Source organism: Cyanistes caeruleus, unplaced genomic scaffold (genome assembly GCF_971803275.1).
Source record: "Cyanistes caeruleus unplaced genomic scaffold, bCyaCae1.hap1.1 HAP1_SCAFFOLD_130, whole genome shotgun sequence".
Taxonomy (NCBI): domain Eukaryota; kingdom Metazoa; phylum Chordata; class Aves; order Passeriformes; family Paridae; genus Cyanistes; species Cyanistes caeruleus.
The window spans coordinates 383,419-407,202 of NW_028255927.1; the positions used below are offsets into that span (position 1 = coordinate 383,419).

Here is a 23,784-nt window from a genome sequence, read left to right on the forward strand (position 1 = left end):
TGGTGCAGTTTAAGGGTCCTGTTAATGTGGTAACTGATTCTTTATATGTTGCAGGAGTGAGTGAACGTATTGAAAAAGCAGACATAAAGGAAGTAAAAAATCCTCGTTTATATGAACTGTTTTTGCAGCTTCAAAGAGCAGTAAAGTTGAGGACTGCTGCCTTTGCTATTATCCATATTTGTAGTCACAAATGGGATGTGGGTTTAGGAGAAAGAAATGCTAGGGCAGACCAATTGGTCTATAAAGATCCAAAAACAGGACTGTGGGGAGGTCCCAGCAAGGTACTGTATTGGGGACGTGGTTATCTTTGTGTGTCTACCCCCACAGGGCCTGTCTGGGTGCCGAGCCGATGGACTAAACCTGCTGATCCCAGGGATTTACCTTCAGCTGATCCAGAAAATTCTGCAGATACTTCTCGCTCTCTGCCAGCAACATAGAGACGGGATCTGATGGACTCTCACCTGAAAATCTTGTATACAGTACCAGAGTGTGAATGTTATCCTTTTGTATGTTACATTTGTAAAGTGTGTAAATAAAAGTGCTGGACACATTCTAAGTGGGGTCGATCCCCAAGAGGGATTTGTACAGAGTGTTACAACTTTGAAAGAAATTTGACTGAGGTTGCATTACAGGAAGGTATACAAACAGGACAATTTGAAAAAGGATCTGATAGATGGTGGGAGATTTTTGCTTTTGGGATTAATCCAGAAAATTATTGTTATCATCCGAATACCCCTTTGCCGTATATTATTGAAATAACCACAATACGCTCTCATAAAACACTGACACAGGTCAGGTGTGATATTCCAGGGGTAAAAAATAAAAATTGGGAGCAATTCTTAAAATGGCAGTCTCAAGAGAAAGGGTCTTTCCCTGAAAGTTATCCCTGCTGCTGAGAAGATGGAACAGCCCGTGGTTCGAAGCAACAGAATCGACCCGCGAGGCAGAGGGGTAAAAGAAAAGGGAAGCAAGATCTCCCATGGGATCCAGCCAAGATGCTGGCTGAACTGCCACAATCTTTTTAAAGTTCTTAAAGGACTATCTCTGATCCGGTTGTTATGGTGGTTTACCATGATAAAGGGAAATGAAGGGCTCTTGATTGACATTGATGAGAGACAAAATATGTGGATAATGTGGGCCAATCAAACTGGACAAGATAATTTTTGCCTTTCAATGGCCACCCCTTCAGATCCTTTTCGAACTTGTTTAGTGGGTGCACCTTTAGAGGATTCACTCAATGCCACAATGTTTAAAAAATGGACAAAGAATTGGAAAACACCCAAGGAAGCAAACAAAACATTATGTGAAATCCCATCAGGTAAATTCACGATCAATATTTGTGACACAGGTTTAATCCCAGCAAATCCCATTGGTGCTCAAAATTAGTACATTGCTGCAGGTTTAAATGTTACCGGGTCAGAATCACAAGAGTTAAGACTGTTAGGCTCAGCCCCTAGCAATTATTGTTTAACTTTTGTCAATTGGGCTAGGAACAATCATGCAAAAAGGTCTCATGGGCCAAATGGTACAAATGTTTCTCCACAAAATTTGCTGTATTTGCAGAATAACGATGCATACTGTGGCAATTGGTCTCACAAGGTAAATTCTAGCAGTTCACCTCTACAATTACCACCTGGTATTTTTCTAATCTGTGGAGATCGTGCATGGCAAGGACTGCCAGCAAACATTTATGGAGGGCCTTGTTATTTTGGGAAATTGACATTGTTTGCACCCACTATACAGCAACTATGAGGAGCCAATAGAACCAGGTTACGAACAAAGAGAAGTGTGTTCCAATTGGGGCCAGAATGCAAGGATCAGGTTGAACTTTGGGAACGTCCTACAGTGATTGTGTCATCTGTTTTTACACCTGGAGTATCTAGTGATCAAGCCTTAACACAGTTACGACGACTGGCATGTTGGACAGGAAAACAGTTTAATATTACATCAAAGGTTTTGTCTGATTTGCTTTTGGAAATGAACAGTGTTAGGCATGCTGTATTGCAGAATAGAGCTGCTATTGATTTTTTGCTATTAGCACAGGGCCACGGCTGTGAAGACTTTGATGGGATGTGTTGCATGAATATTTCTGACCATTCAGTGTCTATTCATGCTCATCTCCGACAACTACAGGACAATATGAAAATATTAACCATGGAAACAAATCCATTAGAGGAATGGTTTCAATCCCTAGGTCTCACAGGATGGTTAAAATATTTGGCACAAATGGCAATTGTTGTTATATTGATCATTGTGATTGTGCTACTGTTTATTCCTTGCATACTGCAATGCTTGCAAAACATGATGAAAAGGGCTACTTCTACAGTTTTGTTAGTACAAAAAGAAAACAGGGGAATTACAGAGGAATGGCTAGAGAGCAAAGGTCATGTTCCCATGCAGCAGTTAGCTGGGAAAGAATGAGACAATAGAGTACCGTTGGTGTGAGATGTTGCAAGGTCAGGAAGGCCTTAGTGATAACTGTTAACTGAGAACAGGACGCTGTGATCAGAAGAATGTGAATTCAGCATAGATGAGCGATCACAGGAATGTTGAATTAGGTGGAGTTGACCTTAAATAAAAATATCCAATAATGAGCTTGCTTTTGCACTATGTATGAGCCTAATTATTGATGCTATATAAGTGGTTTTAGAGTTACCAATAAATGAGACTTGCTGATCATTCATGTTGAGTGCTGCATTTCTCCCGCCAAACTCATCATTTAGGTCCAAGTTTCAAACTGCAAAATTTTTACACTCAAGACACAGTCATGAAGAACATGTATTTCAATTTCCTATTCCTTTAACTGCAGTGTAAAATATCTTAATATTGGAAAACATCCATAAAATCTCTCAAGGAAGGCAGCTAATGGATCCTTTTCACTAGCACATGAACAAACTAAGGAACTAAAATCAAAGCTGAGTTCTCTTTTTCAAAAGATCAGTTACCTCTTTCTTACTCCAGTGTTACAGAAGATTCTTCACTACACTTTTGGGGGTAATTTTTATCTTTCATATTTTTTTCGGGGTTTTTTTGTTTGCTTTTGTTGTTTTTGTTGTTTTTTTTTACAGAAAACATGTCCTAGAAAAGGCATGTCCTTTGCTCCTGGTTCCCGTGTGGAGCAGCTCCCTTCCCGCTGGCTGAGCTGCTCAGGCAGAGCCCGGCAGCTCCTGGCCCTGCAGGGCTGAGGCTTTTCCCCGTTGCTGGGCACAGACTGATGGAGCAGCAGTGCTGAACACGGGGACACGCAGAGGGAGCAGAGCAGCTGCCTTTGCCCACCTGAAGCTCCAAGGCCAAACTCTGAGCAGGCACGGCTGCAAGAGACTCGCAGGCTCCCTGTTGGCTCTGCTGCCCCACTTGTGCCCGGCCCAGCTCTGTGGGAGGCAGAGGGAGAACAAGGGGCAGCTCCCTCCCAGCCCCAGCCCAGGGACCCCTCCAGCCCCGGGCCTTGGGGCACTGTCAGCACCCGCTGCTCCAGCCACGGCTTCTGCTGGCACTGACAGCAACAACCAAACTGGGGCTGGTCCCGAGGGAGCAGCAGCAGTGCCTGCATCTGATCCCTCAGTCTGGGGCAGCCCCCTGGGGGAACAGAGGGCACAGCAAGAGGGACAAAACCAGTCAAGGTCAGAGACTGGGAAGAGCCAGAGCTGGGAGCAGGAACAGCTGCTTCATTGAATCCTGGAGAAAGCTCTTGGCTGGGTCAAAGCACTGAAAGTGTGAAGAGCAGAGAGGAGGCCACACCAAACAATGCTCCTGTTTTCACATTTCCCCTCTCCGTGTCCCAGAAGGAATTGAATGAACTTATTCTTCTCTCCCAGTGGTCTCCTTCAGCTTGAGCAGCTCAGCACCAGGAGCTGAAGGAGCTGAAGCCTCAGGCCACAAGAGCTGAGCAAGAGGGGGCTTTTGGACTAAAGTAATGCTGCTAAGTAATGGACCTAGCTGAATGCAGCAGATAGAATCCTGGTATTATAGAATCCATTCTGCTGGAAAAGACCTCTGAGCTCATCCAGTCCAGCCAGTCACCCAGCAGTGTCAAGCCCCCCACTAACCCTCGTTCCTGAAGTGCCAAGGTCTGCACAACAGGCCCTGAGTGAGGCCTGAACAACAGGCCCTGAGCCAAAGGTGATCTCTGGATGAACCTTCCAGCCAAAGGTTATCTGTCCATCTGCTCATTACTGAAATATTCATGGTCATGAACACTGTGATAGTTGTATCCACTCATCAATGAAACATAGATTGACCTTTCTGTGTTTAGAAGCCAGACAAGGCCATGAAATCCCACATCTGGCCTTGTTTGGGGTGTATGGTCAGGGTTGACTCCCTTGGTTCCTCCTTGAGCCCTGGCCAGGCTTTGGTAGGGACCCAAGAGGAGGATGAAACCAGATATTCCCACACCAGAAGTGCTGTCAGTTTGTTTATTCAGCACTATCAAAGCTGGGCCCTCTCTCACAGCGGGGTTGGAGCCTCACCTGTGGCTGGAGGCACCTGCAGGAATTCCCAGTGTCTGGAGTGGCTCTCCAGCCCTTGGCTGTGACAGCTTCCCCAGCTGATGGGTGGATCTGGGGATGGCAAAGTCTGAGGGGAACTGGTGCTGGATCTTTGTTAATCCCTGCAGGCAATCTTTGGCACTGATGATTGGATTCATTGTTGAGCTGCTCCTTTTGTCATCTTTTGCTGCTTGGAGCTGCAGTAAGTGACACTGATTCCTTCAGGTGGTGTTTGTGCCTTTGGTGCTGACTCTGCCTGCTGCTGAAACAAAACTGGCAAAGTCTAGCCAGATCACAACAAAATGTCACTTTTAAAATGTAAATGTAAGGAATCAGTCCCATCTGTAATTCCCAGAAGGGAAGCCCTCCCCAGAGTTCGCTGGCTCTGGAGTGGGGCTGAGGTCGGAGCACCGTGCGAGCAGTGGGGCAGTCGGTTAAAAGAGGCTGAACCGCTGGATGTCTTAAAATGCATCCAAACATTGCATATGGAAAAAGGAAAAGAACTCATGGGTTTGGGAAGACAAGGAGGGATTTTGTTAACAGCACCAACAGAAGGAACAATCGTTTTCGGAATGCTCCCACGTGGAGTGACAGAAGAAGTCACTTAGTCTTTAGCTCAGGTTTGTTTGTCCAAGTAAAATAATAATAACAATAATAATAACAACATAATAATATATATTTATATATATAACTAAAAATCGATAATGTGAAATAATGCTGACAATTCCAATTTGTCGTGGTTTTAAACCAGTAACTAAAAACTACTTATTTCTTGTCGTGAGATATGGATTAGAACAAGAGCAAAACAGGCTTAAGACTTAAAGGGAATAAAGACAGTTTATTAACAAACTACAAGAATAAGAATACCAGAATAAACTTTCAGAAAACCTCCTTATCTTCCACATCTTCACTATTTCTCTGTACACATGACAACATAGAGACAAATAACTTTAGGACTCTAGTGGTGAAAAACAGTCTTAATTCTTGCTACAGTCTTTCATCAGTCTTTGTAGAGAACCAGAAGTCTCTTTCTGTTAGCTTACAGAGTTTCTCACAAGAAAACTATTTTTCATCATAGTTTTCTATTTCTCTAATGCCAGCTGCCCGGAAATCTGTCATTAAATCTTCTCCTCCCATTTCACATCTCCGAGGTGTGTATGGGTCACAGAGTTTAGGAATCTTATTTTTAAGGATAAGTTATTCAAAGGCAGAAGTCTTCTTTATTTGTCTCTGTGAGCCTTCCTGGAAAACAGTTTTCTCTTTGCCTCTCAAAGCTTCAAAATCTTCACTCAACTCAATTCCAGCAACTCACAGTATCACAAGTACTCTCTCTTTCTTCTGCTCAAAAGTTACACTTTGAATATCTCATTCCTCCTAATACTCTTATCATGAATTAAAGGAGTCTTTTTATACTATTATTGTCTATCTCCATAGCTTTAACAGAAAGATATTTCAGCTGTAAAGCATCATCTTATTCTCTCTTTCTTATTTAAACTTAACTCTTTTCTTCACTGTTTTTGGTGGTTCTATGATGTCTCCTCTATGTTGATTGTCTCTCTCTCTGTCTTTCTGACAAAAGGAGTAATCTGTATGTTTATCCAGGTAGCAAAAAAATTAAAAGCTTTAAGAAAACTGCAAGAGTTCATGGTGTTAAGTTTCAGTCTACCAACAAAAACTGAAAACCAAGCTCGGCTGACGAGCGCTGCTTCTCTTCCCCCTCCCCTCCTCCACCCCGCGGCCTTGTCGGCCTGGAGAGGGGGGAGGAGGCCGAGACAGAGCCCGCTACCTCCTCAGAAGCCGGAAAACAAAGAGAGCAAGAGAATTCTGTCTGTACTTCTGTCACGATCCGCAAGGTGGGATTCGTGATGTGGTTCTTTTAGCCGGTCTTAGAGTACAAAAGATTATCAGCAAACCAAGGACTTAAACAAGAAAACACAGTTTATTGAGTGCTCATCAGCACTAATATGCGATAGAGGGAAAGAAAAGAGAAAGCAAAGCATAAGGAAAAGAGAGTAAGGGGATTATAGCTACCAACGTTGAAGTCCACTCAGCCGTCCAACGACGCAGAGTCTTCTGTCCGTTGGGGAGATCTCAAAGGAAGGTGAGTTTGGGGTATAATTTTATAGTCTTTTGCAAAGCGAGGGGCGCAGGGCCAAAACCAGATGAGATTGATGATCATTGTAATGAAATTCCATTGCGCAGGGAGCAGGTGTAGGGTACAGAGCGATCCATGTCTTGCAAGTCTTTGCTCACCAGCAGGAACAAGGACAAGGTGTTGTGGAAAACCCATTGCACAGGGTACCAGGCACAAGCCTCTGCTCACCAGCAGGAATGAGAGCCATGAGTCGTGGAAAACCCGTTGCGCAGGTTACCAAGCCTCTGCTCACCAGCAGGAACGAGAGCAGTGTACCGTGCAACCTCCTGCAAACAATCACTGAGCAAACATCCATCTCAGCTAGGCCCAAACCCCCAAACCAAGTCCCTTGTGATATTCAGGGTCTCAGTCTCTGTCCTTGAGACGGTTGTGAGACAGATGAGGGAATCTTTGGACCGTCTCTTACACCACCCCGTGGCTCACAATCGTCGAGGTCTTTCTGCACGATGTTGTAGTGCTGCTGCAGAATTCTTCTCTGAAGTCTTCAGGACTCATTACAGTTGGTAGTATATCCCAGAAAAAACAGAGACAGGTAGTAGGGAAAAGATAAGGGACAGAAAAAGGAAAAAGAGAAAACAAAAACAATAAGTAAATCAATATGCTGATTTCAAAGAAAAACTATTCCATATATATAATTTCGACTAAGACTTACATATTGGTTTCTTATCTTAAAACAAACAATAAATTATATTCTAAAATACACCATGATAAAATGATTAACCTCATAGTCACAATGTCAAATTATTTATTGTAGTGCCTGCATAATTCATCGAGTATCGATAACCTTAGGGGTATCAGCAACATGTAAAGTACCAATCATGTTGTGTGCATCCATTATGGAAGTCAATTGTGTCAACCTCTTCATCATTCTCCAATTCAGGATGTACAAGATTGTTGATAGAACAAAACCAAGTAAAACTAAAACCAAGAGGACGATGATGGGATGACACAATTTGTTCAAAACACCTGTAGCAGTTGGTGACCACCCAAAAAGAGTGTCCCACCACTTGTGTTCAGCACCTTTCCTTACTCTTTCCAGAACACGATGTATTCCTTTCACATTGTGGTGAACCGTAACTAAGGTCTTTTGTCCATCCTTTTTGATCTTTTCCAAAATTTCGATTAAATCCTGGTGAAGCAACAATTGCCTTACCAGAGTAAAGTTCATTCCAATTGGAGCAGGCACTAAACGATGAATCAAAGTGTAATTATACTGCAAAAGATAATATGAAGTAACTGGAGCTAAATAAGAAAAGTCACAACCTATAATCTCAGTAAAATTGCATACACAAAAATTTGAATGATTCTTAGTATCCACTACTATGTTTTCTACAAGCATACTATCACAAGCAGTTCTCAAGCATACACATCCATTGCCTACATACACAAGCACTGTTTCAGAAGTGTCATTAGGATGGATTTCAAAATGACAGATATTCTGTTCTGTGTCTAAACAAATGTCTTGAGCTTTGATTGCATTACTTTCACAGATAAACCCTTGTTGTTCCTGGACAATATAATTTTCTAAACCAACAGTTTGCCATTTCCCACCAATCTGACGGGCCCATTGCCTATGTTCTAAAGGATAGAGAACAGCTCCGTCATGATTCAGCCCCAGTGCAATGATAGGAAAGATTGAATGTACTGAAGCATTACGTATTGTCAACACAAAAGCTGTGGCTGTGTTTGTGGTGGGATCGTAGGTAAAATTTACCAAATTCCACCAAGATTGAAATTCCTTTTCAAAATCATTGGCATTGTCCCAGACTATTTTCCGAATCTCAGTGGGAAAGGTGCCTTCTTCACCCTCTCTGATAATTGATGCAGCAACTGACTGCATCCACAACTGGGCTTGAATACAGCTAAGAGCCAGAGAAACATTGTTTTGGGTAGCACTGAGTGCATCAATTATTAATTTGTGATCATCTACATCTACCCTTTCCCAATTTGGTAATATGTTTAATAGCAACCACTGTTGGGTTCCCAAAGCAGTTAAAGATGACCTCAGTGGTTGTTGTATTTTGGTCAAATCTTTAGTTGCAACAGCCAATTTATTCATCAATACTTCTGAATCAATACTATTCAAAATTCCTAGTCCTGATCCCACGACACCGGTTATATCTCTTGTCATCCGTTTGTGAAAAGAATTTCACTTTCGCAACCAGGTTGTCCACCCCTCAAAGGAATTTTGCAAAAAAGGTGAACAAGCTGGCTGAATCTCTGAGACATTGTTTTGCATTAGTAATTTAACTTGTTTGATAGACCATGCTGGATTAAATAGCATTTGTTGTTGGCCAGTTTTCCTGATTACATAGGGTCCAATTTCAGAAATTTTTGGAGTCAGTCTAATTGGTGGTTGTGTGATAGGTAATTGTACAGCCGTTAAATTCAGCCAACAATCTTGATTCCGAGTGTCACAAGATATAACCTGGCCATGAGATCCGGCAACTTGACTGTGTACAGGCTCAGTGTGGGATCCGGTACTCAGTCTGCAGCGTATTGAAACATCATCACCTTGAGTTAACAGAAAAGAAGGGAAAACGTTAGTTTTACCATTCAGCACAAAAGGGGTATTTACACCATGGTATGTGATTATCACACTTAATATAGGCTTTGTTACAGCATTTATTTTAAATCTATAAGTTCATGGTTTATCTGATCTTCATGTCCCTCGGTGTTCTTCTGTAGAAAATAAACAAAACAGAGTCTGCCACATAGGGGCAGGAGATTAAAATGATGGAATTATCCAGTGGGTGTTTATCCAATGCTCTATCCCCAGGGCATCGGAGGTTACCCATGAATATTCTCCTGTAGTTCTTTTAAAAGTTTCAGTTTGGACTAACCAAGATATAATCCCCACTCTTACCAGCAGAAAGCGTAGAATTTCTTGCCACTTTTCCTTCTGCCATACTGAAATTCTGTTTACTTCCCAGTCCTTTTGTTGCCAAAAAGGAAGCCACTCAGTATATCCCTTGAACATAGCAGAGGAGTTAGTGTAAATACAGACAAGGGAGGTATTCTGTACCTCATGTTGGAAAACACTCCAAACAGCTATCAGCTCTGCAGCCTGAGTGCTGCTTTCTTCCTCAGTAGCGATTTGTTCAGCAGAGGAAAGGTGGAGGGCTACTGCCCCACACCTCCACACCTCTCCCTCTCGTTTGGCAGAGGTATCAGTGAACCAAGAGTTTGCTGATTGTTTTTGCTCACTGTCCAGAACCTGTGAGTGGTGTTGCTTTGGCCCACTGCCCAGAATCAGTTGAGGGTGAGGTGGAGCGCTTGGTACAATGGGGATGGAATCCTGCCACTGAGAGACCAATTTACTTAATTTTTTAAGCGGCAGGTTAACCATTAAACCCTTCGGTACCCCTTTCTTCACCCCCAAGTTCCACCAATACTGTAGGCTAGAAATCAGCCTACCTTTTTCTGTTTTTATGTTGGGAGGGGTTTCTTTAATTATCAAGTCAGGTTTGTCATGGCTGCTACTTAAGCTCTCAGTTTTTTGTATCACTTGATTTTTTACAGCTCCTTCTGTTATTGAGAAGATGTTAGAGTCATGTTCAATCTGGGCATACCACTTCCTCACTGTGGCCCTCTGGGCCACCCCGTCAGGGTGGAGAGTCCCAGCAGTGGCTGTCTTAGTAATTTCAAAAGGGCCTTTTAATGCAATTGGTTGTTGTTGTGTAATTTTTTCTACTTCTATGAGAGCTGGATTAACTACCAACAATCCCTTTTCCCAGGTAGTGCACCTCTTTTCAGCATCTTTATTTTTTATTACTTCTTTTTCATCTCCTCCCACAAGGATATCATCTATGGTTGTTTGGAGGAGAATTGCTGTAGGTTTCAGTGATTCTGAAAGACCACAAATTAAAGGGGTCATAATTTCAGCTTTCACAGGTAACAAAATTGGTGATTCATAACCAACAATTAATTTTCTTTCATAAATCAGTTGTAGACAAGCTGCCTTATGCATGTTTTTGAGAATTTGGTCTGGGGAGCCGGTTAGAGCTACAGGATCTCCCCTTTCCAGGGGGTTAAATCCCCCTGCCCAATATGCAGCTCGCTGTGTTAGGGACCATGGGTTGTGGTTATCTCTTGTTGTTAAGAAAACACCATGTCCCCAGTAACCACTTGCTTCTTGTTCAGATAATCGAATTTGATCTCCCCCTGTGAGAGACACTCGAAATACATATTCTGTCTCTGACTCGTGAGGGAGACGCCCATACTCCTTTTTTAACTTAGCCAATTCAGTAGCAGTGTACGGGATTTCTTTAGTGGTTATATGTGGATCAAGATCTTCATCATTGATATAGTTATATTCTGTTTTAATCAAAGGTCTTATTTGGGAGCAACAGTTTTCACCACAGTTTTTTACCAAATGTAATTCTGCTTGAGAATATTTGTGATTTATCTGAGGAGTTTCTTTTTCCAGCGACTCCTTAAAGGAATCAGCACACTGTGAATTTTTGGCACACTCCTCACTCAGAGCAGTTCGTAACAAATTATTTTCATTTTGCAAACTTTCAACTAAATTTTGTAGGGATTCAATAATTGCATTTTCTTCCTGCCTTCGTCTCGTGCGAGCCTCTACAGCTGACGTAAGGCAAGCTCCCAATACAGAACAAATTATGGTTTTATTACGGCCAAATTTGAATTTTGCCTCATGTTGCAGGGAGCAAATTCTATCAGTTACATTTTCCAGGTTAAACCAATTATTTTGAGCCCATTCTTCCCCAGCTGGGGAGGGCTTAGCATTGTGTTTTGCTAACAAAGCAATGAATGCAGCTTTATCTTTTATACTAGAGTTTTCAGAGTGTTCACTCATGTTTGTGTGTGTGAAGGGTTCAGTACCACTACAGGGAGGTAAGACTTAAGTTACGCACAGACGCAGCCTTTGCCACGTCACCCTTCGCGTCCCTGTATGGATGAAGAGACAAAATCTGCTTGGGAGGCACCCCTTTATGTTAAAATTCAAGTTGTCTCTTTACTACACCAAGCAGTCAAAATTCATCAAAAACACATAACAGTACACAGAACCACTACAGGGAGGTAAAACTCACACTACATCAGACGCAGCCAACGCTGCGTTCCCCCCTGCCGTGGGTGGAGAGACCAAATCTGCTTGGGAGGCACACCTTTATGTTAAAATTCAGACTCTCCGCTACACCAAGCAGTCAAAATTCATCAAAAACACGTAACAGTACACAGAACCACTACAGGGAGGTAAAACTCCGTTACACTACATCAGACGCAGCCAACGCTGCGTTCCCCCCTGTCGTGGGTGGAGAGACCAAATCTGCTTGGGAGGCACACCTTTATGTTAAAATTCAGACTCTCCGCTACACCAAGCAGTCAAAATTCATCAAAAACACGTAACAGTACACAGAACCACTACAGGGAGGTAAAACTCAGTTACACTACATCAGACGCAGCCAACGCTGCGTTCCCCCCTGTCGTGGGTGGAGAGACCAAATCTGCTTGGGAGGCACACCTTTATGTTAAAATTCAGACTCTCCGCTACACCAAGCAGTCAAAATATAAAAAACCAGTAAGTCCCACCTTTTGTACTCAAAGATCCCGTGTAAAATTCTGAAGACAGAGCCTTCAAATGAGTGTAGGGGTGCTTTTCACCTGGGCGTGTGCAGTTTGTGAGAAATTCGAGTCGCCTCCCTTGCTTTCTAGACACTGCTCACCAGCGTGGCAGGCTAGGTGCGGCTGAAGCGAAACGTCCTTCCCCTGATACAGACTGCACAACAACCTGCAACCCCTTCTGTCTCTCAGAATCCTGTCCGTGACGCCAATTTATGTCACGATCCGCAAGGTGGGATTCGTGATGTGGTTCTTTTAGCCGGTCTTAGAGTACAAAAGATTATCAGCAAACCAAGGACTTAAACAAGAAAACACAGTTTATTGAGTGCTCATCAGCACTAATATGCGATAGAGGGAAAGAAAAGAGAAAGCAAAGCATAAGGAAAAGAGAGTAAGGGGATTATAGCTACCAACGTTGAAGTCCACTCAGCCGTCCAACGACGCAGAGTCTTCTGTCCGTTGGGGAGATCTCAAAGGAAGGTGAGTTTGGGGTATAATTTTATAGTCTTTTGCAAAGCGAGGGGCGCAGGGCCAAAACCAGATGAGACTGATGATCATTGTAATGAAATTCCATTGCGCAGGGAGCAGGTGTAGGGTACAGAGCGATCCATGTCTTGCAAGTCTTTGCTCACCAGCAGGAACAAGGACAAGGTGTTGTGGAAAACCCATTGCACAGGGTACCAGGCACAAGCCTCTGCTCACCAGCAGGAATGAGAGCCATGAGTCGTGGAAAACCCGTTGCGCAGGTTACCAAGCCTCTGCTCACCAGCAGGAACGAGAGCAGTGTACCGTGCAACCTCCTGCAAACAATCACTGAGCAAACATCCATCTCAGCTAGGCCCAAACCCCCAAACCAAGTCCCTTGTGATATTCAGGGTCTCAGTCTCTGTCCTTGAGACGGTTGTGAGACAGATGAGGGAATCTTCGGACCGTCTCTTACAACTTCTTAAGGGGGTGTTTACAAGTGGAATTCACTTTTTAATAGTCAGATCTGCTGTCAATTCTTGGAAATGACTGATAATTGATCGGGAGGAAAAACTCCCATCAGCCACCAGCAGCTTCAACTTTCTCTCCCTCTAAGCTGTCTTAAAGGTAAAGCTACCCCATGACATTACCTTTGGCTGCTCACTGTAACACTAAAATACCCTACAAAAAAGGACTAGCAAAGACCCAAATGTCAATGGTAAACTTTGTGAACTGTATACAAGGAATAAAGGAGGAAGGGATAAAACTGGCAATTTTTATAGGGTTTGGCAATGCTGTGATGTGGAATGCTTTGTCTGTTCCTGGGAAAAACACAGTCATTAAGACTGCTGGGTTTTTCACGTACCACACGATCTACAAGCTACAGGATTGGTTGAACAATTGTTAAAAGAGCAGCTGATAAAATGAGGAGATGGGAACCTGTCCCAGTGGAGAACCCATCTCCCAGATGGGCTCCATGCCCTTAACAATGGGCCCACTGGGAAATGGAAACCCCTGGGTGTGCACGGCTGCACCCAATTTGCAAACACAGCCATGGACAGTGAGACTTGGACTGCCTGGGAAATTGTTCTGGCTGTGATGGCCCCTGCCAGGGCCACCCCAGAGGCTGCAGGGCTGGACCTTCATGCACTGGAATTCATTAGGAGAAATCAGAAGCAAATGACAGTTTACAATACAGGAATAAGAATTAAGATTCCTCCAGGACACTTTGGTTTGATAACTGCTCACTGGAGCTTGGCCTTGCAAAGGGTTCATGTCACGGGAGGAGGAATTGATGCAGATTATCAAGGAGAAATTGAAGTAAGTCTGTTAAACAATAGTGAACAAGATTTGATTGTTCAACCCCATGACAAGGTAGAAGAAATATTGATATCGCAATTGAAAAAATAATTGTGAAGAAAGAATATCCACTTCAAATTGCCTCCATTTGTGGATAAAAAGAGTTTGGACCCAGCAGTCCTAATAAAGGAGCCAGAGTGTGGGTCCAGAGGCCAAATGGCCCTCCCAAGCCAGCTGAAGGAACAGCTCTGGGCAAAGACAACACTGTTTGAATCCTGAGACCTGGGCAGGAACAATGGGAATATGTCCCTGCAGCCAAGTGTTCTCTGCCAGAACAAGTCGATGGGATGGGATATTGTTTTACAGACCCTGCCAGACCAAATCTCCCTGTTTGCCCCAACGGCCCCTTTGGAAAATGCTCAGATCCACGGGGCTCCATGTGAAGGCTGATGTGACCCTGAGGGACTTCCACACCAATTCCAGCCAGGAGCCTGGCTGTCCCGCAGGGACTGGGACCCGGCACCTCTCCAGCCGAAGGGAAAAGGACCCCAGCAAGCCTTGTTAGCCACAGACAGCGCGGTAAAGCTGAACAGCAAAGGACCTTGGGGACATTATTCTGGAATTCAAAAGGTGCCAGCTCCATGGACAACAGAATTATTGTTCCTAACATGAATGAGAGTGAGGAAAAAGAAGGAGTAAGCTTGTGATGGTAAAGCACAGAAATCCTTTCACATTGTGGCCTCCAGCTAGAACAGGGCTTGGTTTCTCCGGAAGGGAAATCTCAGTCAATCCTGTAAAACTGATAATTGCATTCCTGTGTTCCACAGCACAGTTTTCTGTCAGTGTCCCTGCACTGGATCCGTTACAAGTCAGAGCCCATTGACAGAGTTTTGGCCACCCCACAGGGTGAGCCCTCCGAGGGAACCCCATTCCTCCCAACCTGAGCTGAGAACATACCCAGCAATTAGTTACATTGAGTATTTTGGCTACTTTGATCTTTAAATTTTCAAAATAATTTTGATGACTAATGCCTTGATTAAACTTCAGAGGTGTTTCTGGCAAACAAAGATCCTGGCTGACTCTCAAGATACAACTTACAGGTGTTGGGGGTTAGGTGTCCTTTATTTTCTATTTAGTTCTGGCTTGCCTGTGGAATTTTTACTCATGACTTGCAGGGAAAACTTAACTGCGGGTACCTGGTGTGTGCTTGAGGAAAGATAAAGAGTTTGGCTGGGCCCAGGGGGGGAAGGGGGCAGGAAAAGGGGAGGGTGGGGACAGTTTGGTGTCTTCTTCAGCTTCGGAGAAGAACACTTTGGGTACAGAGCTGTTGTGGTGGGGAGATGGGAATTTCGCCATCACCCAGATGGAGCTGCTGCTTCTTCTCCTTCTTCCCTCTTCGTTGGTGGCCTCGCACCCCCTGTCCTGCCGGGACGTGTGGCAGTGCCAGCCACCACCACGGAGCTGCTGATCCACCTCAGCCACTGGCCCGGGATCTCAGCTCATCCCTGCTGTTCCAGCTGAGTGTTCCTCAGAGCCCTGCAGGAGCACCAGCACTGACTGCCAACCTGAGGGGGTTTGTGAAACAAAGCCTCTCCTCCATCCTTTCCCGTCTCAGCCCAGAAAGCTGTCACAGGGTCCCTGGTTCTGTTTTCTTGCTAACGCTGTAGTTATTGTTGTTTGTTTGCCTGGTTATAAATATTAGTAAAGAACTGTCATTCCTATCCCCAGATCGCTGCCTGAGAGCCCCTTGATTTCAGGATTATCATAATTTGGAGGGAGGGGGGTCTACATTTTTCATTCCAAGGGAGGCTCCTGCCCTCCCTAGCAGACACCTGTCTCTCAACACCGAGACATTTCCATGAGTAAATTTTACAAAGTTTTCAATAAAATTCCTATTGATAAATTTGCCTCCATTTCATTTCTAACAAGCTGTTCCTAAAGATCCCATCAGGCTGTCTTAGACACTTTGGGCAAGGGATTCCTTCCAAGCTGGGCCACTTGGGGGGGGGATGGGGGCGGCCCCAGGGCAGAGGGCAGGGTGTGCAAGGGCCCTTTGTGACACGCTGCAGCACGGTCACCGTGGGATGGTGGCAACGGGAGCAGATGTCAAAGGGCCCTTTGTGACACGTGCTGACATAGGAGCTGGCGGTGACAGGGCCACGCCACAGTGCTCGGTGCACGCGACGGGTCAGGACGCGCCAGAGCGGTGCTGTGAGGAGCCCCCGCACAGCGCACTCCTTTGTGTCGGACCTGGAGCTTTTCTGAAGCACTGTTCCTACAGGTGACCTCGAGGCCAGACCACAGGTCTTGCTGACCTGTGGCCTTGCTGAGCCTTCCTTCTTAAGGTTCTCTTGAGGGCAGACCGTGGGACTTGGTGACCCGGAGCTTTTCCGAGGTGTCGCCCATCCCTGCAGTCTCTGCCCTTGAGACCAGACCACAATCCCTGTCGAGGAGCCTCCTGTCCTTGTGGCAGGAGCCCTCAAGACCCAAGTGCAGGACTCGCTGTCTTGCAATCTTGCCAGGACTTGAGTCTTGCAGGTGCCTTCCAGGCACGACTGCAGGACTTGCTGACTCCGAGCTTTTCCGAGCCATCTCTCCTGCAAGTAGCCATAAATCCAGTCACTGCCATGGAGCAGCGACCCCCAAGAGTGCCCAAGTTGGCCTGGCTTGAGGAGGAGGAAGAAGAAGGCTCTGGAGCTGTCCTGGCACAGGAGTCTGAAGAGGTGCAGGACTTCCAGGCACCACAGGAGGGTGAGTTGCAGAGCTCGGCCTTAGGGCTAGTGCCTGTTGCCAGCTTGGCCCCATCCCATTACATGCCATGCCATCCCCTGGTGCTGTTCCTATGGAAAGGATTGGAGAGTCCGAAAGAAGATAGGGAGCAGCGACCCCCAAGAGTCCCCAAGCTGGCCTGGGTGGAGGAGGAGGAGGAGGAGGTCGAGGAAGAAGGCCCTGGAGCTGCCCCAGCACCAGAGACCGAAGAGGTGCAGCAGTTGCAGCCGCTGGAGGAGGGTGAGTGGCAGAGCTGGGCCACAGGGCTGGTGCCTGCGGCCATCTTGGCCCCATCCCATCCCATTGCATCCCATCTCATCCCATCCCACACTGTCCTGTGGACACACACCCATGGACAGCACAAAAAAGGGGCTGGGGCTGCCCCCGCAGCAGTGGCCGTGCTGCATTCCCTGGGGCATCCCGGGACTGTCCCTGCCTGGGGAACGCAGGGCTGGGCTGTGCTCTCCGGCCTCTCCTGCAGCCCCTCAGCTCTGGCTGCTCTTTGCCAGATGCAGCCATGGACGGCACACAAGAGCAGGACACCGCCCGTGGCCGCTTCCGCAGAGCAGCGCAGGTACCTGCAGCCATCCCCACCTGCGCTGGGCCTGCTGGCACTGCTCAGCCCAGCACCGCACTTGGAGCACTCCATGCAACTTCCCTGCCTTCCTGCCCTTCTCCTACAGTTTCTTTACCAATACATCAAGAGAATTGGCAAGGAAGACACCAGACCTATGGACACTGAGGTCAAAGCATCCTCAGAGGTCTTGGTAGAACAGAGGAGCGCTGCCCAGCTGGATCTGCTTGTAGAGACGGCTCTTTTCAATCCAGAGCAAGTAAGCAGCCTGTGGCCAGCCTTTGATCCTCCAGCAATTGCTTGGCTTTCCCAAGCCACGCCTGCTGCTCACTTGAAGCTTTTGAGGCCATGGCAGTGGGCTGGAAGAGAAGCACTTGTCTGGGGAAGAAGCTGGGCACATTGCTGACTCCCTCTGCTAGCATTCCAAGTTTCCCTGTGCCTTCTCCAGGTGCCCGGCGTGGTGAGGTACATCCACCAGTGGCTCATGGCCAATGAGGCTGCTGAGCACAGGATGGACTGGGCCCTGATGCAAGTGGCCGAGGCAGAGCCCGATGATGTGGCCATCACTCTCCTGCGGGTGGCCCCAACGTGTGACAGGTATGGGGCCCAGCTGCCCCGAGGCCTCAGGGCTCCCCAGCCCATCACCCTGTAGAGCCCGGCCCAGGGCTGTGAGCAACACAGACTTGCAGGGCCCTCTGGCTGCTCCCTTTGCCAGCCCTGCTACAAAGTTGGCCCCCGAGCCCGCTGCCGTGCTGCCATCCTGCCCCTCAGGGGCCTGTCCCCACAGGGCTGGGCTGCCTGGCTGCTGCTGCCGCTCAGGGCCAGTGGGCACAGGCAGAGCTGGCGGCCAGCTCAGCTCCCCACTGCTGCCCAGCCCACGGTGCTGTGTCTGACCCCGCAGAGCTGCTATGGCCATGTGGACGACCATCTTGCTCTCGCCCTGGATTTCAGAGGAAGTGACACCGCTCCTCATCAATGTGGTGGGGAGCTGGCCGCAGAAAAACCTGGGCACCTCTGATGGGGACAAGACGGCTGTCTTTTCCCTGACTGTGAGTTTCTGGAGCTGGCCTTTGCTCACCGCAAGGCCGGCCGCCTCTCCAGCAGCTCTGTTGCCTCCTTCCCCCACTGCATCTCCCTGCTTCAGGCACTGGCCACAAACCTGGCCTAGGGGCAGCTTCAGGGCCACCAGGCCCGCTGCTCCCCCTGCGTCTCCCCCGGCCTCTCCCTGCCACGCTCAGGCCCTGCCACACGGACGCCCCGGCACTGAGCGCTGTCTCGGGCTGCTTTGTCCTCTGCAGGCAACTCTGGTGATGTGGAAGATCCTCCAGGGGCCCTGTTGCCCACAGATCCTCACAGTCTATTTCCCCCGCCTCTTCGTGCATCTCCTCTTCCAAACGTACTTCAGTACTTTGTATATGACAGAGGACGTCCATACCTTCTGGAAGGAATGCCAGGAGCAACACGGCCTCTCCACCAGCCCCAACAGGTGCTCCATGCCAGTCCTCTTGTCCCTGCCACTTCCCCAGCCTCGGAGCCAGCACTCCCAGCGTCACCTGGGCTTTGCTGTGCACACAGGTTTGCAGTGCAGACCCTGAAGGCCCTGCTCTGCAGTCTCCACTTGGAGCATGTGGTGGTGGCAATGGAACGCAAGCGTGGCTGGGACACGCTGCTCTGTGCTGACACCCACCACTATGCTGTGGGTCTGCTGGCCAGGTGAGCCCCCCTTCTCCCCACTGCCTCTGGCATTTGTGCCCCCTGCCCGGGATGCCCCCCCACAGTCCCCATGGCCATGGGCCTGAGGGCCTCGTCACCGAGGGATGGCCAAGGAGACTGCAAAAGGCTGCGAGAGGAACCTGTCCAGGAGCAGCCACATCTCAAGGGCCCAAATCGCCTCACAGGGTGCTGGGGCAATAGGACAACTGTGTCAGTCAGTCCTGGGAGAGGCTTTTCGCACCCTTGCTGAGACTCTTTCTGCCATTTTCCGCCTTCCAGGGTAATGCGCCGTGCATCTGCCCACTTGTGCAAAAGCATCTTAAGCTACCTGCTTGAGGTGCTCAGCAAACCGTTGCCACTCTGGGATGTCTCTGCCATGGCATTCCTTGTGGAGGTGAGCCTGATGGCCAGCACTACCTCGCTCAGCTCCCTGCCAGCCCTGTCCCCTGGCACAGCCACAGCTGCCTGGGATGGCACCCGCGCCCTGTGCTGCTGCCTGGGCCCAGCCCTGCGCACTTCCAGGCTCCTGCCGGCCAGCTCCCCTCTCACTGCCCTGTGCCTTTCAGCTCCTAGATTGCCTGGACTTGAGTGACTGTGGTGACAGCCTAATGGAGATCTTGTATAAGTACCTGTGGTACAATTCCACAGAGATGCATCACCAGGTTCTCAGGGCTCTCCTCCTGCTAAAGGACCGTCCCTCCATGGTGAGAAGGGGGCAGCAGCTGAGGCCGTGTGGGCAGCATGAGGCTGGGCAATGCTGTCACTTGGCCTTGGCTGGCCTTTGCCTTGGGCGCTGAGGCAGCTCCTCCCAGCTCTCCTGCCTCCTGCTTCAGCTGCCCGAGTGCTTTGGGACAGCCCTTTGGCCTCTGGGCCCTGCGGCAGCTGCCCGGGCTTTCACACACTTGTGTTCTGCACAGGCCGAAAGAATTCAGAGCCTGACAGGAAGACTAGTGCACCTCCTGTGGGACTTGGACAGTGACGTGGCCAGGATGAGCACTGCTCTTCTGAGCCATATTTTCCTGAAAGAAGACATCCCAATATCCTGGCGCAGGGCCCTGCAGCTGGCTGAGCCGCTCCTGAAACTCCTGGACAATGTAAGGCTCTGTGCCCCAGCCACAGCCACTGCCTGCTGCCCGGACACTTTGTGCCCTGTGCATTTGCAGACCTGTGCCGATGTGGGCCATAAGAAGCCAATGATAAGGTCATTTTTCCTTCCTTCCTTTCATACAGCCTGATAGCCAGGTGCAGCTGCTCTCCATGTATCTCCTTCGAAGAGTGATGTCTTCAGCAGAAGAAGAAGGAAGAAAGCCCCTGAAGGAACGAGTGTACCAGAGCCTGCTCCCACTCTTTTTCCACTGCCAAGATGAGAATCGGCATGTGGCAGAGGTGAGGACTCCTGGGCTGCTGCTGCGCCTTGGCAGGGGGCTCAGCTGCCTCCTGCCCTGACGCAGGCTTGCAGGCTGCAGCCTCCTCCAGCCCTTGGCACTGGGACACTCCTGTGCCCTGCCTTGTGGGGCCATTTGCGGCTCTCTGCTGCTCCCCAGGCCTCTCGGACAACGCTCCTTCGCGCGGCTGACTTCCTGAAGAGGCCAGACCTGGAGAAAGCTGTGAGGAAGGAGAAGCTGTGGAAGTTTGCCAAGCTCGTGGTAAGGACAGCCTGGAAGTCCCAGCCTCAAGCTACAGAAGCCCGCTGGCCCCGGTGCTCAGTGTGTGGGGCTGGCAGCTGTGCCCCTGCCCACTGCTGCACCCGGGGTCCGCACGGCTTCTTCTCCAGCCCCCTGTGGCCCCGAGCCGGGTGCCGATGGAGCCCCGGCCCAGCGGGGCTGCGGGCCGGGCCGGCACCGCGGCTCCCCGGGCAGCAGCCGGCCCTCTGCCCCCTCCAGAGCCCGGCGCCAGCGGCTGCTGGCCGGGCCTCAGGGCTGGCCGGGCACGGGAGGCCGGGGCTAGCCGCAGGCAGCAGCGCCCCGCCGAGGGGCAGAGCCCGCGCCAACCCTTCCCTCCTGCCGCTCTCTCCAGCTGGCAGACCACAGGATCCCCTTGGCCGAGCACCTGCGCCGGGCCCTGCAGTACCTGCAGGACCCACAGGAGACCCTGCGAGCGGTGGCCATCAGGGTCATCGGTGAGTCCCGAGCCCGGGCTCCCTCCCCGCCCCGCCGCAGCTCGGCCCCAGCCCCGGCTGCTGCCCCGGCAGCGGCACCCGGGCCCGGCGCCCTGGAGCCCCGGCTGCCCTCGGGGCTGCTGCTGCCGGCCTCTGGCAGCCGTGCCCTTGGGCTGAGTCAGGGTGCGGCAAGGGCCCGGGCTGAGCCCTGCCGGGGCAGGAGGCCGTGTGGCCACAGGGCTGGCAGCGCCGCTGGCAGGGAGCTGTGCTGCTGGGACCCTGACAGGCTCTGTGTTCTCAGGGATGGCCGGGGAGCAGCTGAGGGGGCAGCAGGCAGAGCTCCAGGTGTTGTGCAGAGGTGAGCCACGGCAGCAGGCTGACAGTGTTGGCTGTCGGGGGCAGCTGCAGCCCTGGCCAGGCTGTGGAGGGCTCTGCTCCCTGTCCCGATGAGGGGCGGCGTGGGCAGAGCACAGTGAGATTTCAGGGCCACGTGGGGCATTTGTGGCCAGCAGCTTCGGGCTGACCCCCTTGGTCCCTGCTCCCTCCTGGCCAAGGCAAGAGCCGGCTGGCATGGCCCTGGCAGGGGGCTCTCGCTGGGCCCCCACAGCTCTGGGGTCTGACCGTAGCTCTGTTCGTCTCTCTTGCAGCCCTCGAACGCCTGACGGAGGACAGAAGCTGTGCCGTGTCAGACCTGGCACTTGAAACGCTGTATGTCCTCCGGGCCATCCAGAGTGCCCGATATTCCATCCTGCAGAGGATGCAAGACCAAATCCTCAGGGCATGGAGGACACGGCCTCGTCTGTCGGGCTTGGGCTGGCTGCGCTGCTGGAGATGTGGTCAGCGCTGACCTGAGAGGCTCTGTCTTCTGGGGCCACATGGGCCAGCCAGGATTGTTTATTTCATAAGGGTTGTTATTTTCCTATTTTCTCTTCTTTTTAGTATGTAAATAATATAGGATATGTTAGGGCTGAGAGGCTCTATCTTCTGGGGCCACATGGGCCATCTGTTATTTTTTTTTTCATAGAGATTATTCTTTTCTTCGTTTCGTTTCCATCTAGTATGTAAATAATATAGGATATGTTATAAACCACAAGAGTCCCAAGACCTTTCTTTTGCTGCCCAGGTTGTGTGGGGCATAGGGGAAGAGAGAGAAAAGGGTTCTTGTGTTCAGCAACCTGCCGGGGCGTGCAGTGTGCAGGGGAAATGGCCAGAAGCCCCTTGGCCTTTGGTGGTTGTGCTGAAGCCACAAGCCCTGTGGCAGGCAGGAAGCGCCATCTGTGTCCTGCTGCCCGTGTGTTGCTGCCGTGATGGCTGAGGAGCTGCTGGAGCTCCTGTGGGGCTGCGGCGCTGCTGCCGGGCCAGGCTGGGGGAGCCCCTGAGGGCACGGGGTGCTGGGAGGCCGTGAAGGGATGAGGGGCTGCGGAGTCCCAGACGGGACAAGGCAGTGGGAAGGCACGAGGGGCATGTGTGAGGGAGTGGGTGGCAGGAGGTTCCAAGGGGACAGAAGGCCCTGGAGGAGCCAGGGTGGTGGGAAGCACTGAGGAATTGGGTGTCAGAGGCCATAAGCAGCCCCCGGGCAGCCGCCTGGTCCCTGACACCCGGCTGCTCCGGTGCTGCCCCAAAATGTCCCCCAGGCCTGCAGCAGAAGGCCTGGAGGCTGGGACACCACCCCAGCAGGAGGGTGGGGACAGCCCGAGGTGCCCAGGCTGGGCTGGCTGGGGACATGGAGGGCAGGGGGTGCTGCCAGGCCACGGCCACTGGGTGCCTCCAGGAAGGGGCAGTGGGCAGAGGCAGGGCTGGCGGCCAACCCGGGCCCTCGCGGCTGCCCAGGCCACGCTGCTGTGACCGAGGCCCCCCTGACACAGAGCTCGGGGCCCACAGAGCTGCTGCCACCATGGGGAGGGTGGCGATGTCTCCTCCGGCAGGGCTGCCCAGTGGCTGCTGCCCAAGCGGCTCTGGAGCCCACAGAAACAGCAGCAGAGTGTGCCCAGGAACAGCAGCAGCCCCAACGTCGGCACCTGCGCACTGAGGCGTCCGCAGCAGCCGCGTGCCAAACAGGGGGAGGCTGTGGGCACAATTGCCTTTGCTTTGGCAAAAGGCTTCAGCAGAGTTGGCCACAATGGCTTTCTCTTCACTTGCAGCCTTACAACAACGCTTGCCAGCTTCAGCTGCAGCCTGTGCCCGTGACTGACTTGGATGGCCGTGCTTGAGGCCGAGCTCGCCTTCCACACTCAGGTGTCCCAAGGCAGCGGCATTGGCGCCATCCTGAGAAAGAGAGAGAGAGAGAGAGAGAGATAGAGAGAGAGAGTCTGATGGGGCAGGAGGCCTGTGCTGCAGCTGCCCTCCCTCTCTTCTGTCCAGGCACCTTAAAGATACATGAAACCAAATCCTGGACTTGCTTGGAACAAAGGAAGAAGCAGCATGCGCTGAAAAAAAGCAGGGACTTACACAGCTCAGTTTTGCTCTCCACTTGGGCAATCCCAGAATCCCTGAGCACTTGGTGTTGCAAAGTAGCATCAACATCATCCAGTCTCCAAGCACACTTCCATGGGCACAGGTGGTGTGCAGGCACAGCTGTCACTAGAACTGGGAGAACACTTTTCCATGTTGACCTTTTCCTCTCCTGGATTTCAAGCAAAGA

General features: G+C 49.9%; 1 protein-coding gene and 1 long non-coding RNA gene across 3 annotated transcripts; one reads left to right on the top strand and one right to left on the bottom strand.

Annotated features, from left to right (window-relative positions):
* Window positions 1–5,302: 5,302 nt before the first annotated feature.
* On the bottom strand, window positions 5,303–19,002 carry LOC147646045 (uncharacterized). Its single transcript, XR_015282003.1, has 2 exons — window positions 13,166–19,002; window positions 5,303–6,317 (listed from the first exon to the last, which is right to left on the bottom strand). It is a non-coding gene; the product is annotated as an uncharacterized LOC147646045 (long non-coding RNA).
* LOC147646046 (maestro heat-like repeat-containing protein family member 7) lies at window positions 16,098–22,233 on the top strand. Of its 2 annotated transcripts, none has more exons than XM_086873993.1 (16): window positions 16,098–16,740; window positions 16,840–16,998; window positions 17,268–17,332; window positions 17,442–17,591; window positions 17,781–17,929; window positions 18,234–18,381; window positions 18,631–18,818; window positions 18,908–19,045; window positions 19,325–19,439; window positions 19,612–19,749; window positions 19,963–20,139; window positions 20,276–20,431; window positions 20,590–20,691; window positions 21,062–21,164; window positions 21,445–21,501; window positions 21,791–22,233. In XM_086873993.1, the coding sequence occupies exons 1-16, from the start codon at window positions 16,617–16,619 to the stop codon at window positions 21,988–21,990; spliced, it is 2,169 nt and encodes a 722-aa protein (XP_086730119.1). In that variant the 5' UTR covers window positions 16,098–16,616; the 3' UTR covers window positions 21,991–22,233. The 2 variants fall into 2 exon arrangements, with proteins under 2 accessions (XP_086730119.1, XP_086730120.1); XM_086873994.1 differs by having other exon boundaries at window positions 16,110–16,740; window positions 18,234–18,312.
* The last annotated feature ends 1,551 nt before the right edge of the window (window positions 22,234–23,784 follow it).

What these genes read in the sequence shown, in the direction of transcription:
- LOC147646046 (XM_086873993.1), top strand. Translation starts at nt 16,617, where the DNA reads ATGGAGCAGCGACCCCCAAGAGTGCCCAAGTTGGCCTGGCTTGAGGAG. An exon ending in AGAATCGGCATGTGGCAGAG is followed by an intron (nt 20,432 to 20,589) that starts GTGAGGACTCCT and finishes GCTGCTCCCCAG; the next exon opens with GCCTCTCGGACAACGCTCCT. An exon ending in GGAAGTTTGCCAAGCTCGTG is followed by an intron (nt 20,692 to 21,061) that starts GTAAGGACAGCC and finishes CGCTCTCTCCAG; the next exon opens with CTGGCAGACCACAGGATCCC.